This window comes from Anguilla anguilla, chromosome 7, assembly GCF_013347855.1.
Source record: "Anguilla anguilla isolate fAngAng1 chromosome 7, fAngAng1.pri, whole genome shotgun sequence".
NCBI classification, from domain to species: Eukaryota; Metazoa; Chordata; class Actinopteri; order Anguilliformes; family Anguillidae; genus Anguilla; species Anguilla anguilla.
The window spans coordinates 51,682,238-51,697,650 of NC_049207.1; the positions used below are offsets into that span (position 1 = coordinate 51,682,238).

The 15,413-nt window shown below is 43.0% G+C and overlaps 2 protein-coding genes across 5 annotated transcripts; both read left to right on the top strand.

Annotated features, from left to right (window-relative positions):
* Window positions 1-236: 236 nt before the first annotated feature.
* On the top strand, window positions 237-4,150 carry gpr78b (G protein-coupled receptor 78b). Its single transcript, XM_035425256.1, has 3 exons — window positions 237-1,405; window positions 1,774-1,887; window positions 2,745-4,150. Exons 1-3 carry the CDS (start codon window positions 738-740, stop codon window positions 2,980-2,982), a joined length of 1,020 nt encoding a protein of 339 aa, XP_035281147.1. The 5' UTR covers window positions 237-737; the 3' UTR covers window positions 2,983-4,150.
* Window positions 4,151-4,889: 739 nt separating this feature from the next.
* LOC118232367 (carboxypeptidase Z-like) lies at window positions 4,890-15,205 on the top strand. 4 transcript variants are annotated; one of them, XM_035427302.1, is made up of 11 exons: window positions 4,897-5,102; window positions 5,922-5,945; window positions 7,051-7,425; window positions 8,240-8,455; window positions 8,900-9,096; window positions 10,525-10,686; window positions 11,446-11,604; window positions 12,211-12,346; window positions 12,849-12,988; window positions 13,228-13,327; window positions 13,866-15,205. In XM_035427302.1, exons 1-11 carry the CDS (start codon window positions 4,988-4,990, stop codon window positions 14,213-14,215), a joined length of 1,974 nt encoding a protein of 657 aa, XP_035283193.1. In that variant the 5' UTR covers window positions 4,897-4,987; the 3' UTR covers window positions 14,216-15,205. The 4 variants fall into 4 exon arrangements, with proteins under 4 accessions (XP_035283194.1, XP_035283193.1, XP_035283191.1 ...); XM_035427300.1 differs by having other exon boundaries at window positions 4,899-5,102; window positions 8,900-9,129; XM_035427301.1 differs by lacking the exon at window positions 4,897-5,102 and adding an exon at window positions 5,457-5,574 and having other exon boundaries at window positions 8,900-9,129.
* Window positions 15,206-15,413: the final 208 nt, after the last annotated feature.

Here is a 15,413-nt window from a genome sequence, read left to right on the forward strand (position 1 = left end):
ATTTCTCTGCATTAAAATGGCCTTGTGCAACTGAAAGATGCTTTGGGTATGGCTCACATACTATATATTCAGAGCATCTGAAGTTTAATGGGTACAGAGGATGGCTGTAGTTACTGATACTGTAGAATAGGCTACATGGCCATCTGTTTCATTGCATGTGTTTCTCAGCTGATACACAATGAAGCTGTCGACACAATTATACACTTTTTAACACCATTATGCATAACGGTTTTTGTACGAGGTTACCTCAGAAATCTTTGCTTTGAATTTGTGAGTTCACGTGAAGACAGCCATCAATATTGCCTTGCGCAAGTTGTTTTCTTGTGCGCATGATCTGAGCAAAAGGCGAGGGAAAGCCCTGCCATGGGTTTTCAAGCGAGGTAGTCATAGCAGCCTACGACACGAACGAAACGAATGCATTCTCGTCCATGTGAAGGGGGAAAAAAGCATTAAATATCAATAAAAAAATTAGGTCCTATGTACCCGGGAGTCGGTGCTTTAAACTGAAGAGCAACAGAAAGATTACTGATCAAGTTTGAACATAGCAATGCAGGATGCTTGGGATTGTCGAATTCAGAACGCTGGACAGCTCCGTCAGAACGCTGGAAGTCTTGTAGGAGTTAAATTTCCCGACGAGGAATGAATTGTTGAGGATGTGTGACAGTGGATCAAGCAGGGGATAATGCACAGATATCGACAAACGCCAGTAATCAGCTGGTGACATTTTGGATTGAGAAATGGACTTGGCGGAAATCCTCTTGGCGTTGTTTATCGGTGTGATCGCGATTGTCTCTTTATTATCGAACTTACTGGTGCTGCTATGTTTTGTCTACAGCACCGACATCCGCAGGCAAGTTCCGGGAATATTTACCATGAACTTGTCTCTCTGCAATATACTTATTACCATTTTAAACATGCCATCGACGTTGCTGGGGATTATTAAAAACCAACAGCCTTTTGGAGATTGCGTATGTCACACTGTAAGCTTTCTGGAGACTTTTTTGACTGCAAACACAATGCTGAGCATGGCAGCTCTGAGCATAGACAGGTGGATCGCTGTAGTCTTTCCGCTGAGTTACTCCAACAAAATGAGATACAAGGACGCGGTAATCATGGTGTGTTATTCGTGGCTTCATTCCCTCACTTTTTCGTTAACCTCTCTGCTTTTGTCCTGGGTCGACTACAGCCACATATACGCGTCCTGCACCTTACATTTGAACGAGGAGAGCGAAAGGACAAAGTTTACAGTATTCACCGTCGTGTTCCACGCAACGAGTTTCATGCTCTCCCTCCTGATATTATGCTTTACTTACTTAAAGGTTTTAAAAGTAGCGCGGTTTCACTGCAAGAGGATTGACATAATAACCATGCAGACCCTTTTCTTGCTGGTAGATATTCACCCCAGGTATTTATGCGAATTTACTGTTTACGCACCAAACAACTACTATCATTATACATACTATATCGTTATATCAGATGTCGATGTGTAATAAAACACTTTCGGGTAAACCAGTGCCACAGGACAACGTGCAGTACATTGTTTATCGTCCGAAGGCATTCACAAGTTAAGCTACAAGTAATCTAAAGCGGAATGGGTTCATGAAAAAATACGCATGCCATGTTAACGTGTAAAAAACGTAATCATTTTTGGAACCCACCTTACTGTCACTTTTATTTGTTATATATCAGAATAGTGCGTGTACTGTTTTCACGCAATTATTGGTGTATCTTATAATGAATATCTTATAATCATGAATCTCTTATTATATCTAGTGTTAAGCAACGCTGTCTCGCGGAACAGAAAAGGAGGAAACAACGGGCTACCAAGAAAATAAGCATTTTTATTGGATCGTTTATTTTCTGTTTTGCCCCTTATGTTATCACGAGGTAAGGATATTCCATAAGGTCAAACATGCACATGAAACACTGTTTTAAAAAGATAGTAATGGTCCATTAGAAAATGTCAGAACGTGTGAAGTATGTTGACCAGTAGATAAATTAAATAGCAAATAATATAATTTTGTGGAAGTATCCATACATTTTATGAAGCACAACGTATATACTTTTAAGTATGCAATGAAAGTGTATGCAATATTACTATATTACTATAAATAATGTTTTTGTGTTTTAAACTACACTTTGATCCTTTTTGGGGGGAGTGGATTCATAAAAGAAGTTACAGACTATAGTCATGCTTCAAACATTGAAGACATCGTCCACTTTTTATAGATTATGCCATAAAAACCTGTCCCATCGTTTGGTTTAGACTACAACATTGGTTGTTTAATGTTCATTTTTACAACAGAATGTAAGTGGACATTGGGACATACCATTACATCCTTCCACAGTATCACAAATTTGAGCTATTTTCTAAGTCTACTTTTATTGTGTGGCCATAAAAAACAGCGTTGCTAGCTTTGTTCATATCCCCCGCATGCAACCCAGTAAACAGGATGAGTTGGTATTGGTCAGGTTCGGGTAGGCTACGACACCGCAGTTGAGCTACCCATTACTCCAGTAATACTTACTAATTTTCTTTGAACCTAAGTGGCTCTTCAAACAAAAGCAGTTTCTGTCATCCAAAATGCATGTCATCAGTGTCAATATAACGTGTGAAAAACAAACAAACCGTTCCATGAAACTGCCCGTACTGTACTAGACTGTTCCTTTGGAACTCTAGGAAATAGACATGTCTACCTGAGGGCGTGTCAGCTTTGCTAACGCCCTCCCCATCTTCTCCGCAGGCTGACCGAACTCCTTCCGCACGTGGGGATTAACCGCCATTGGGGCATCGTGAGCAAGTGCCTGACGTACAGCAAGGCAGCCTCCGACCCCTTCGCGTACTCCCTCCTGCGGCAGCAGTACAAGAAAGCGCTGATTAGCATCGCCAACAGGCTGCTGAAGAGGGATCTTTATCCCTCCTCTGGGCCCAACAGTTCCTTAGACACGGAGAACGACTACAGCCTACAAAGAGTGAGCTAGCGTGATGCGCGCGGGCAGCACCGCTGGAGACAGTAATCAACACCTGGGATTATAGCAGAGTCGTGTCCTTTCAGAGATCACCATTCAAAGCCCGTACAAATAAATTATTGACCGAGCTAAACATCCGTGACTCAGACCATGCCAAATTGAGGAACTGGATCACGCGGAAGGATGCTGTGGCTGAGGAATTTTCTGACAAGTTACAAAAACAAGAGCGCATCTACTGGCAAGCTCATTATTTCCTTGCAAAATCAAAAACATTCCGTAAACCAATAGCTGAGATATATTAGCAACTGAATATCTGCTGTATATCGCTTATAAAGCTACTTTTATATGACCGACTTCATTTTCCGACTTTGCGCCACTAGCGCTACATGGTGGTCCTCCAGAACTGAGGGCTGATATTACCATAGAAATAATAAAACTGCTGGAGCTGGTCCCTGGTCATGTATTTTGCACGCGAGGGAGACGCGATAAGGGCATCAAGACAATTTCTTTAAGTGGAACTATGTTCTTAGCTCTACATGGGGCTACACACAACTGAGAAGCACATCTGGAACAATTCATTTTAGCTTAGTACGCTCAATGTGGACATCGTAGAGCTACTTTGCTCACAATTCTAATGTAGTCACTGGATATTAATGCACTTTGTTGTTGTTTCAGAGCTATCAGTTACAAGAAAAATGCCAAAGGCAGAACATCACTTTTTTTTAAAAAATAGAGTATGACCTTAAAGCTTATGTTATGTACCTGAATGTACTGCCAGATTCTTTTAACTGAAATGTATTTGTACTATTTAATTTTGCCTAAAAAGTGAAATATTTATAAAACTTTATATTTATATATAACAGTTAGGCTACCTATTTTGCACTGTCCAATAAATATGGTGTGTATTTGTTAGACTGTACTTTTATTCAGTAGAGAGAGAAGAAATAATCCATTTTGGAGCAAATATTTTAATGTTCAAGTATTTTCAACTACAGTATATTGTGATTGTGCCAGGTTTTATTGATAAAGTATTTGATATATGGGCTTATTATGCCTTGAATTTCAAATTGTTTTGAAGTGTACCTTCATCATGGATTATTCTGAAAAATAATGTCTGTGCTTTTGTGCGTGAGTGAAATAATTTGTGAAATTAGTGCAATAAATTTGAGGAAAATTTGCATTCTTGGTGTATTTAATTTGATAAATCATGTGGACAGGGCAGGGGGTATAAGGGGTTGGAAAGTGAAATATTACAGTATGCAGGTTTAAAAGAACATTGCTTCAAGGATTCTAGAAGACATGGCAGTCATAAAGAAGGTCTGAGACATAATTCTTCTGGAGCCATTTATTCCGGACAGGATGTCATCCCTTAAATCAGCTGACGATTTTTGAGCAGGTGTCAAAGCCGTCAGATCAAAGGTTCTGGAGTCCAGGTTTTGTGAAAATGACCTCACTTTTTTTTTCTTCTCCTGCAAGTGTGCTGTCTTTGTGAAAACGGGGTGAAACCTAGCATGAAACCTAGCAGTCCTAATGGCTTCCCCAGCAGTTGGAATAAAGATGGTATCTTGAGGAAACTACTGCAGTCCATCATCAGCTAAGAGGTCTGTTCTGTCGTCCTCGCTGACCCTCTAATAATGCACGCCCACAACACATGTCACAGGCCTAAATTTAGCTGATAAACAATAAAGTATATCACAGGAAAAATGTAATTACTCATGCAGTGGTTTACCTGCACTTAATATTGCAAAATAGTCTACATCACGGTTGTGAAAAGGTGATGCTAACTGTAGATGCATGCACTGACATTCCCCCCAATACTTTTCTCAGATAAAACAACCTATTTTAATACAGCCTCTCCCCCTCTCTTGTTTTATCCGTCCAACACCCGCAAGTCTTCTGTAATTTGATAGTCGACCGTAATACGTGTAATAAACTCACTTTTTTTCAAGGGAAGCGTTGTGAACGGAAAGTTTCCTTTCTAATTAAAGCGGATAGGGACGAGAAGTGCCACATCACAATGTATACGGAGTACAAACGGATCAAGATGAACGTTGTTGTTTTTGCATTAAATGTAGCGGCTGTGGTCGTCTGGTGTGCCCCACGACGTTGCGAACCTGGAGACGAAATTTTAGGTGAGTTATAAGTTTCAAACCACCCTGGAGCAATTGATTATTTACTACACAATTTTTTTTCATGGAGAATTATGACAGGGCAACGTTAAACGAGCCGATCGAACGCATATTTAGAACCAAACTGAACAATGTATTGAATTTATATTAGACTGCGTGCATTTTATTCAAGTGAAATAGGCAATGTTGTGACTGCCTATCTTGCGGAGATTGAATTGTGATTTATATTCACTCCTTCACACCAAAGATCAAATAGGTACGCAAATGATCTGGCATTTAGTGTGGTGGTGTCCTCTGACGTTCAACGTGTTGTTGCATCATCAGCTAATTGATTAAAATTAATGACACCTTGGGGTGGGAAAACATTTTTGCATGGCTTTGCTTTGCTTTGCTATTCCGTTATCGTTTTCAAATTTAACAACGTGCCTCCTCGACGGATGCAAAACGGACAAACTTACGGTAGCAACGCCAAGTGGTAACCTACTTTCTTAACAGACGTAAGGTGTTGCAGATAATGTTCTGATTAGCACCACTGACAGTCACTTTGAACAGGTAAAACAGCCACATAATAAATTCCAGAGGATATAGAAGAAATGTAGGAGAGCATAAAAGACACAACTTCGGTACAGAAGGCAACCATCAGTTATTATTTAATGTTTATATTTTTTTATTGTTGTTCTTGCTGTTGTTATCATCCCCTTTCTGCGCTTTGCCTGGCGTTAAAATGAGAGATCCTAATATCAAGCACTCTACTGCCACCCATTGTTGGATTTATGTATTACCTCTGAGGTCTCACGGCGACTGTTGGGGTTTGTTTTTCAGGAAGATGCAGAGCTTCAGATGAAGGTAGGTCTGCTTTGATGCTTGTAAGAGCACAGTAAACAGTTTTACCTTGTTAAACCTAGTGATAAAAGCTTAATTTTAGCTACTTAGGGTGAAAATGTTCAATTAGACCTTTAAGAATCTAGTAGATAATGGGCTAACATTTTCTTTGAAAAATGATAAATATCGTAGCTTGAATATCATGCAGTTGAGCCATCTAACAGACAGCTGAATCTGTTAAAAACTACCAATGGAATTCACTTGGGAGAGCCCATCTTACTGTCTATGCAGAGCATTCTGCTCATTATTTCATAGTCTTCTTGTCCTGGGTCTCTGTCTCAAGCATGACATGGAACAATAACAACAAAAGAACAACACATTCCTCTTGTTTGCATAAATGGAGAGCTTGCTTTGGCGCTTCAGGCGAGCTCTTGGCAAGGCCGCGACACATTTCCCAGCAGCATCCCGGAATCCCTGGTTGACCGGGCCTTGGAAGACGTCCGGATGCTCATACCAGAGGACATAGTAACAGAAAGAGATACAGAGCACATGTGTTCATGAAAGGACTTGCTTGGGTAATTGCCTTGACCTTTGAGAGCCAGGCTTCATAGTTTGGCTCGTGCTTGAAGAGGGGGAGAGTTTCACGTTCCATCATTAGACATTTCATGAATTCCTCTTCGCAGATTAAACATATTTGTTTATCTTTGTGTCCTGCCAAGGCAGGGTGGTTTAGCATTTGTGATATTGTAAGACATTAGCAGCTCATGACATTACTGTAAATAGATTTTTGAAATATATTTGATACAGCTGCTCCTAGCAATGTTTAAGAAATAGGCTGAATGGAAAAAAAACATTAAAAAGTGCACTTCCCTCCGATGCGCAATAAAATGTCCATTGTTAAATTAATTTAGATAGTCAACTATATTTTATTCTGATTGAGTGCACATCATCCTTACTGTACAAATATCAACTCTGTTAGAGTCAAATTAACGCCAAACATTTTACTGTGTATAGTCAAAGCTGACCTTTGTTTTGGGAAACACAAGCCCTGGTGATCACATGTTTCTTAAGTCCCTCCCATTTCCCTCTGAGCGCGCTCTGTGCTTGTCTCTCTTGCTCGGCCGATCAGCCAGGTGCACGGACATGATGCTGGGCTACTGCGACGACATGCCGTACACCCGGACCATCTTCCCCAACCTCCTGGACCACCGGAGCCGGGAGGAGGCGGAGGCGGGGGCGGAGTACCTGCTGCTGAGCGTGGTGGAGTCGCTGCTGAAGGGGGAGTGCACGCCGGACGTGCGCATGCTGGGCTGCTCGGTGCTGGCGCCGCGCTGCGAGCGGGACCGCGCCCTCAAGCCGTGCCGCAGCTCGTGCGAGGCCGTGCAGCGCAGCTGCGCCCACGCCTTCGAGGCCATCGAGATGGCCTGGCCCTACTTCCTGGACTGCGACCGCTTCTTCGTCAGCGACGAGGAGGGCTGCTACGACCCCCTGGAGGGGCTGAGAGGTATGGCGCCCCAGCCCCCCCCCCTTCCCCCACGCTCTCACTCTCCTCTCTCCTCCCTCTCCCTCTCACTCTCTCTCTCACTCACTCTCTGTACTCTCATCTGCATCTCCCTGTCCTTCTCCCTCTCTCTCTCTCCCTCTCCCTCTACTCTGAACAGGTTACTCTACAGGGTTGGAGTCCTGATCGATGTGGTCACTTCTGGCACTACGATCTTTACTTCACTCTAGTGTGTTTCTTTTGCACCTCTGCACCTTGAACTAATGCACTTGTTGTACGTCGCTCTGGATAAGAGCGTCTGCTAAATGCCTGTAATGTAATTTAATGTAATACTCTCTCCTCTGTATCTCCCTCTCTCTCTCCTCTCCATCTGGCTGTGGCTTCAGCTTTGACCACAAACAGTCCGATGAACTCCTCTGACCTTAGAGTGGCTGCTCTGTAAATCTGCTGATGATGCAGAGACAGACCCCTCTAACTCATAGCACATGATCTTTCTCACCAGCAATTAAACATTCCAATCCAATGTGTTTCTGTGAATCCTTCTAGTGGAAAGCTTGATGGATTCATTAAAAGAATCTCTTCAAAGTTGATCTTGAAATGATCAGATTGAATTAGAACCTGTGGTTCAACCCCTGATGTATTAAGCGTGCTTAATAAAAATCATAATCTTGGCATTTGAAGATCTTGCATATGTAAAATGAATCTTGCATTTTTTCAAGGTGCATTGCAATGAGCTACGATTAATAATTAAACTGTGTGATATTCAGAGGTATCAGTATTAATATCCTCCCTCTGATCCACTTTCATGCGGCCCTAGAGAAAGAAGAGGCGGTCCTTGCTAGCGTCTCCCCAGAAGAGCCTGGCACCATCATCCAGTTCATCTACCACACGAACGCGCAGATGATAAACATACTGAAGAAGACGGCTGCGATGTGCCCCGACATCGCCTCCACCTACAGCATCGGTCGGAGCGTGGAGGGCAAAGAGCTTCTGGTGATCGAGTTTTCCAGTAACCCGGGGCAACATGAGTTGCGTAAGTTCCTCCTCTGTGCTCTGTCAGTGTACATGAACATTGGATTTAGATGCTCATGAATCAAAAGCGTGCTTTTAGAGGATGCCAGCCCAAGCATCAATCTGCAAGTCTTCTCAAAAAAGACTTTGCTTTGCTGGTTGCAGAAATTCCAATCTAGTTTACCCCTTTGTATGTTTTCTAATCCATATATATTATTACGAATAAATGCTTGTGCTTTCATTGTTTTATAAGAACAGACAGCAACTACTGTACATTCCTACTGACACATCAATGGCTGTCATGTTAGCAAAAAAACTAAAATGGATTGCACGATGTACAACAAGAGATGCTAAAACCGTTGTTCGCAGACTGCCTTACAAATACCCTCTCTTTCAATGACATATGTACTGTACACTACCCACAACGGGGGCTGTGCTTGTCGTTCTCTCTCGTCTCCGTCTGTAGTCGAGCCGGAAGTGAAGCTCGTTGGCAACATGCACGGGAACGAGGTGCTGGGTAGGCAGCTGCTGATCTACCTGGCCCAGTACCTGTGCTCGGAGTACCTGCTGGGGAACCAGCGCGTCCAGGCGCTCGTCGAAACCACCCGCATCCACATCCTCACCTCCATGAACCCCGACGGCTACGAGCTAGCCTCCTCAGAGGTAGAGGGTAGCAATGACCCAGACAGCGAAGAAGTAAATATCCCTTTGCCAAGGTTCCTCTCCAGGTGCTCTCTGACCCCGCCCACTTCCTGTACCTGCGACCCAGGCCGCCCACTTCCAGATTGAGTTCCTCCGCCCCCGCCAAAACCGTGCGGAGAAATGGCAGCGTAATCTCGGGCCAGACTGACGTCTTTCAAATTGCTATTTGCAGAAGAACGGTTCAGGCACGCCTGAAAAAAAAGTGACATCGCAACTGGCAGTGGGAAGGCAACTGACATTATATCCTCAACTAACTGAATTTCTGTAACCTTCCTCCATTTTAACACGAGTGACTAATAATAATATGCAGTTCCATGAGTGCAAGATGCAGTTTATTTTACAGTAAAAGATATGGCTGTTTCCCAGAAGTTAAAAATATACTATTTTTTTCCATAAATTGATGGATAAACTTTTTGATTTTTTATTAAGTATACAGAGACAGAAAAATATTGACATAAATTGAATTGAAGCAGAAGTTATGCACAGTAAAATTACATCGTATTATTCCTGAATGAGTATATGAAAGTCAACTTTATATGTTAGTGAACATAGTATTATGAGAAATGAACAGAAAAAACGAAATATAGGACAGTTAGCTTAGAAAGTACAACAAGACTAAATAGAATTGGTTTTGGAACTGGAATTGAATTTGGTCTGCATATACAGATCTCCACTGAATCTCTGACTTATATCTAAAAATGATTAGCACGTCACCAGAACCCAACACTACCTGCTAAATTAAGACCACCTCTAAGATTGCAATTGTTTGAGGGTGAGAAGAGGAATAGAAGTTTGTTAGTCCGAGGACGATGTTGAGTGGAGTGAGAGTACCTATGGAACTGTTACCCCTGTGTAGTTTTAATAATTTAAAGGCATACTATGCAAGATTATTTTAGCCTGTGTTTATAATCAAAGAAATCTCCTCCTCCATTTTCAACCCTGCCCACTCACCCCTGAGTATATGACCGAGTCACAGACACATTCATTAATTAGAAATTACAGGTACACTTCTGGTAAAGTACATAAAGACAGAGATTGCCAGTGCAAAATAGACATGTCATTTTATAATAATTTCTAGTTAAGAATCCTGCATAATATGCCTTTAAGGTGTAAGATCACAAATAAGTCATTAGAATGTTCTTAACTGAACGTTCTAATGCTGATGTAACAATCACTAGTAGCAATTGAAAGCAATGGAGTTCTAGAACACTGACTTAGAATTCTGGGGTTAAAGGGGTCAAAGTGGTTAATAGAGCATGCCACCGTGTCCTTCCTCACTCTCCTCTCATCCATGTCATTCATTCGCTCATTCGTCTCCGGCCGCAGCACGTTCCCCCGAATGACCTGTAATGACCTTTGCTCTTCGCAATGGCCTTGTGAAATCCGCAGGGTCCCTGGTACAACGGGTGGATCACCGGACGGGCCAACGCCCAGAACCTTGACCTGAACAGGAACTTCCCTGACCTGACGTCCATCGTTTACAGCAGACGCAGGACGCGGCGTTACCGCACCAACCGCATCCCCATCCCAGACTCTTACTGGTCTGGTAAGGTATGAATTACATTTCTCATATTTATGACATCTGGGGTTTCTGCATGTGATAATGTAGTTCTTAATTATCATGGTATTTTAAAGTGCTTGAATTGAACTGCTGGTTTTTCCACCCTCCCTTTAACTGGGAGTCAGGTGTGCATAATAGATCTCTAGGAAGAGGGTTAGGCAGCCCTGCTCTCGCTGTTGAATGAGGTGTGCTTTGCTAGGGTTGGAGTGAAAACCTACAGGATGGTAGATCTCGAGGAACAGGGGTTTGACAGCCCTGATCTAGCTGCTGAATGAGGTGTGCTTTGCTAGGGTTGGAGTGAAAACCTACAGCATGATAGATCTCCAGGAACAGGGTTGAACAGCCCTGGCTTAGTGTGTGGATCACGGTGTCCATGGTAGCAGCTGAAGACCACAGCAGGACGGTGTCTGTGGTAGCAGCTGAAGACCACAGCAGGACAGTGTCTGTGGTAGCAGCTGTAGACCACAGCAGGACGGTGTCTGTGGTAGCAGCTGAAGACCACAGCAGGACGGTGTCTGTGGTAGCAGCTGAAGACCGCAGCAGGACGGTGTCTGTGGTAGCAGCTGTAGACCGCAGCAGGACGGTGTCTGTGGTAGCAGCTGAAGACCGCAGCAGGACGGTGTCTGTGGTAGCAGCTGTAGACCGCAGCAGGACGGTGTCTGTGGTAGCAGCTGTAGACCACAGCAGGACGGTGTCTGTGGTAGCAGCTGAAGACCACAGCAGGACGGTGTCTCCCCTGTGCGCTGCAGGTGGCTCCAGAGACGTACGCTGTGATGAAGTGGATCCGGTCCATCCCCTTCGTGATCTCCGCCAGTCTGCACGGGGGCGAGCTCGTCGTCTCCTACCCGTTCGACTTCTCCAGACACCCGCTGGAACACAAGGTTCTCTCCCCCACCCCGGATGAGCAGGTGACGCCTCACCGACAGACACGTTTCAAAAACCAGCCGTGAAATATAGCAACACTAAAAAAAAAATTAAAAAAAACATATATACTTCCTGGGTATACATAAATACATGAAAACAAATTCATGAAATAAACTCACCAATTTCAGTTTTTTAAGAGAGGCTGTATATTGTGCAGTTCATAAAAGTCGCTGAGATGAAAATAGAATATTGTAAAGTCATCTGCCAATGAACTCTGGGTGGAGAAAAACAGCTGTTGCAAGACTTGAAAGTCTCATAAAAGCAGAAAAATTTATCATGACATTTGGTTTTTTGCCACTGCTGTGATACTGTGTGGTGTTATAAGGAGACGATAAATATTGTAGCGCATGGGGCTACCCTTCCCAGTGTACAGTTGGCAAGTTGATGGTTTTTGGTTTCAATGCCCTCTAGGCATTATTTTCTGTATGTGTGTGTGTGTGTGTGTGGGTGTGCACGTGCATGCGTATGTGTACGTGTAGTTGTGTGTGTGTGTGTGTGTGTAGGTGCACGTGTGTTAATGATAGTTGGAATACAGTACTGGAGTGCCTCTGTACATGTGGTAATGATAGCCATGTGATGTCATGATGTAGATATTCAAGCAGCTGGCCAGGACCTATGCAGATGCCCATGCCACCATGGCCAGTAACGAAACTGACAGATGTGGTGCCTCGTTTGCCAGTAAAGGTGGCATAATTAATGGAGCCGAGTGGTACAGCTTTGCGGGAGGTAGGCCCTACCATCACCCTGGGTGACTTTACCTGTTCCTGGGTACCTTCACCTGTAGTTCCAGCTCACTGCTGGCAGATTAGCACAGTCCTGCCATGCGTTTCTTCCATGAACTCATGAACAGGTGATTGCACTAATTAGTTCTACCTCCTCCTGCTGATCAACAAATCAACAAAAAAAAAGTGATTAAAACAAAATACTGGGGAGGACTTTTACTTCCTGAACTTGAATTTTCCACCTCTGGGGATTAAGAACTGCTGGCTGTAATGCAGGGTCCTCCAACCCTGATCCTAGGCCATTGCTGGTTTTTGTGACCCTGAACTTGATCAATTAAAGCAGTTGACTGTACATTTAGCTTGTTTCTTGGGTCCTGAATTTAAGGTGAAAACAAGAGTACTACAACACTAGTACTACAGTTTACCTCGACTTGAACTTCTGTCTCTGAATTAAAGCAAAAGAGTAGGTAATACAATACATCTCTCTGTATACTTTTGTTTGCTAGGAATGGCTGACTTCAACTATCTTCACACAAACTGCTTTGAGATCACAGTTGAGCTGGGCTGTGACAAATATCCTGTGGAAGAAGACCTGTACACCGGCTGGCGGGATAACAAAGAGGCTCTGTTGAGCTTCATGGAATCAGTGGGTCCACAGGGCTGTCTTGTTTGGATGATTTAGTAACATCCGAGCTGACTGCATGACTGTTCAAGTGAATCAGTGAATCACCACAGAACTGTTTAAGTGAATCAGAACAGGACTGTTTAAGTGAATCTGTTTGAGTGAATCACGGAAGGACTGTTTAAGTGAATCTGTTTGAGTGAATCACGGAAGGACTGTTTAAGTGAATCTGTTTAAGTGAATTAAGTGAATCTGTTTTCCAGGTCCATCGTGGTATAAAGGGAATAGTAAAAGACGAATATGGAAATGGAATCAAAGGAGCGAGTATTTCAGTTAGAGGAATCAGGCATGACATCACAACAGGTAAACTGTGATTTATATTTATGCTGAAGGACCAGCTGCTACACACTGGTCTATTTCCAGCAGTGTACTTGTGAACGAGCCCAAGGTTGATAGGATTTATCTGTGCTTAGTCAAGGCTTGAGTCAGTGGCAGATTGGAAAATTGGGAGAATGATCTTTGAGAAACAAACCTAGATTCCTTTAACATAAGCATTAATAACCAAATAAGTAAAACAAAAATAGGACGTATTTTAAAGCTGAATAAAGACCACACAAGCATATGGCAGTGCCCAGTTAAGCATGTCCAAGTTGACACTGTGAACACGTTCATTCGAAACAGTGCTAATAATCTGGCCTGGGGTGCTAACAAAGTTAGCTAAGAAAAGGTGCTAGAAATTCAAGTACACTTTTAATGCTGATGAATTTACCTGTGTTCCCATTACTATTTGCTGCTGCATGGCCTCAAATGAGTTCAGTTACAACAAGCAAAGCCAATGTTTCACATTTGTTTTTGTTTTTTCCCACAAATAAATTTAGCGTTCCTTCCCTTCTTTCTCCAGCTGAAGGTGGGGACTACTGGAGGCTCCTGACCCCGGGCATCCACATCCTCACGGCCTCGGCCCCCGGCTACACCAGGATGATGAAGAAGATCTACCTGCCCGCGCGGATGCAGAAGGCCGGCCGCGTGGACTTCGTGCTCAAGATGGCCATCCTGGAGCCCGACGTCGACTACTTCAACCCGCCGGCCATGGGCACCTACGACCGCTTCGACCCCTTCAACCAGTTCGAGCGCTACACCCGGAGCGAGCTGGGGGTGAACGGGGAGGAGAGGCAGGAAAAGCCCTGGTGGTGGGCCTACTTCGCCCAGTCGGGCAACTCCGTCCCCACCTGGCTCCTGCGGAACTATTAGCGCCGCAGGTAGAACCGCCGCGGTCACCTGCAGCAGCCCCACCTTCCTGCCGATAATCTCACGGCCCCGAGGCTTTCTGCCAGCTTAATGCACAACCGAGACCCTCAGAGACGCTGTGTAAGGTACACGCTTGATCATTAACGAGGCCCGACATCCTCTTTCAGTCCTTGACTCTCTGTGCACAGTGCGCCTACTCCTTTCGGTTTTTATCGAGCAAACCTTTTCTTGCATTCTGACGCCACTTTGTATCACGTGCCGCTGAAGGTTTCTCGTCCTCTGGCAGGTGGAGGATGGATTTTGTTTTGGTATTTTTGTCTCTTTAGTATTTATCTCGCTTCCTTTTTTTGAACTACCAAATTGACAGCCCAGTCATTTGCCTTAATTGTTTTATTTATTATTGTTATTTTTTTAATGATTGAAATGAAGATGACAAAAATTGGCAGGCCATAGAATGTTATTGACAGAAGCCGCATACACCACAAAAAAAAAGTCTGTCTTAAGTTTTACAATATTATGAGACTTAGTCTTATTTTTTCACTGAAGTAGGAAATGTTAGCGTGTTTTTTGCAAGTGAATTCATCTTACCCCAATAGCAAGTCTTGAAATGAATATAACTGGTTCTCCTCATTGGCAATCTTTCTGTCTTTTTTGCAAAAAAATTAAGAAATAAGATTTTAAGTCGAAATATAAGACTAAAATACTTAAGATTTACTTTTTTACAGTAAATTTCCCCTCTATACACAAAAGGTTTTTAAATGTTTCACAGAATGGTTTCAAAGCAAAGGGACAGTTTGGGATAGGATATTTAGATTGTCTTCCTTAGCTAACCATCTTGTATCGTTTCCTGTATATTTGTGTCAAGAGTTAGCCATCTCCTTCCTCCCATTTGTTCACAAAATGCCATTACAGGCCACTCCATCCCTCATAAGAAGGAAGAAAGAGAGTGTTTCATATAGTCAAGAGAATATAAAGGAGAATTTCTCAAACACACTAAAATTGTGGTTGTCATCTTTTTTTCCCACACCCAGTGTGATAATCACGCATGTTAACCATGTTGAAAGACAAAAGCTTTAGGCTGAAAAATATATTTAAACTGTCAATATTCATTTGAAAATAGATCAAAGGATAAGGACGGACATATGCAAATGTACAAGGAAAAGAATATGTCATTGAGAAATTATCAAAGGAGTTAGTAAAT

Bases quoted from the DNA above. Each gene is read 5' to 3' on its own strand.
- LOC118232367 (XM_035427300.1), top strand. From the start codon at position 4,988: ATGTATACGGAGTACAAACGGATCAAGATGAACGTTGTTGTTTTTGCA. The intron at 8,456-8,899 runs GTAAGTTCCTCC...CTCCGTCTGTAG, and splicing joins CCCGGGGCAACATGAGTTGC to TCGAGCCGGAAGTGAAGCTC. The intron at 11,605-12,210 runs GTGACGCCTCAC...GTCATGATGTAG, and splicing joins CCCCCACCCCGGATGAGCAG to ATATTCAAGCAGCTGGCCAG.
- gpr78b (XM_035425256.1), top strand. From the start codon at position 738: ATGGACTTGGCGGAAATCCTCTTGGCGTTGTTTATCGGTGTGATCGCG. The intron at 1,406-1,773 runs GTATTTATGCGA...TATTATATCTAG, and splicing joins CTGGTAGATATTCACCCCAG to TGTTAAGCAACGCTGTCTCG. The intron at 1,888-2,744 runs GTAAGGATATTC...TCTTCTCCGCAG, and splicing joins GCCCCTTATGTTATCACGAG to GCTGACCGAACTCCTTCCGC.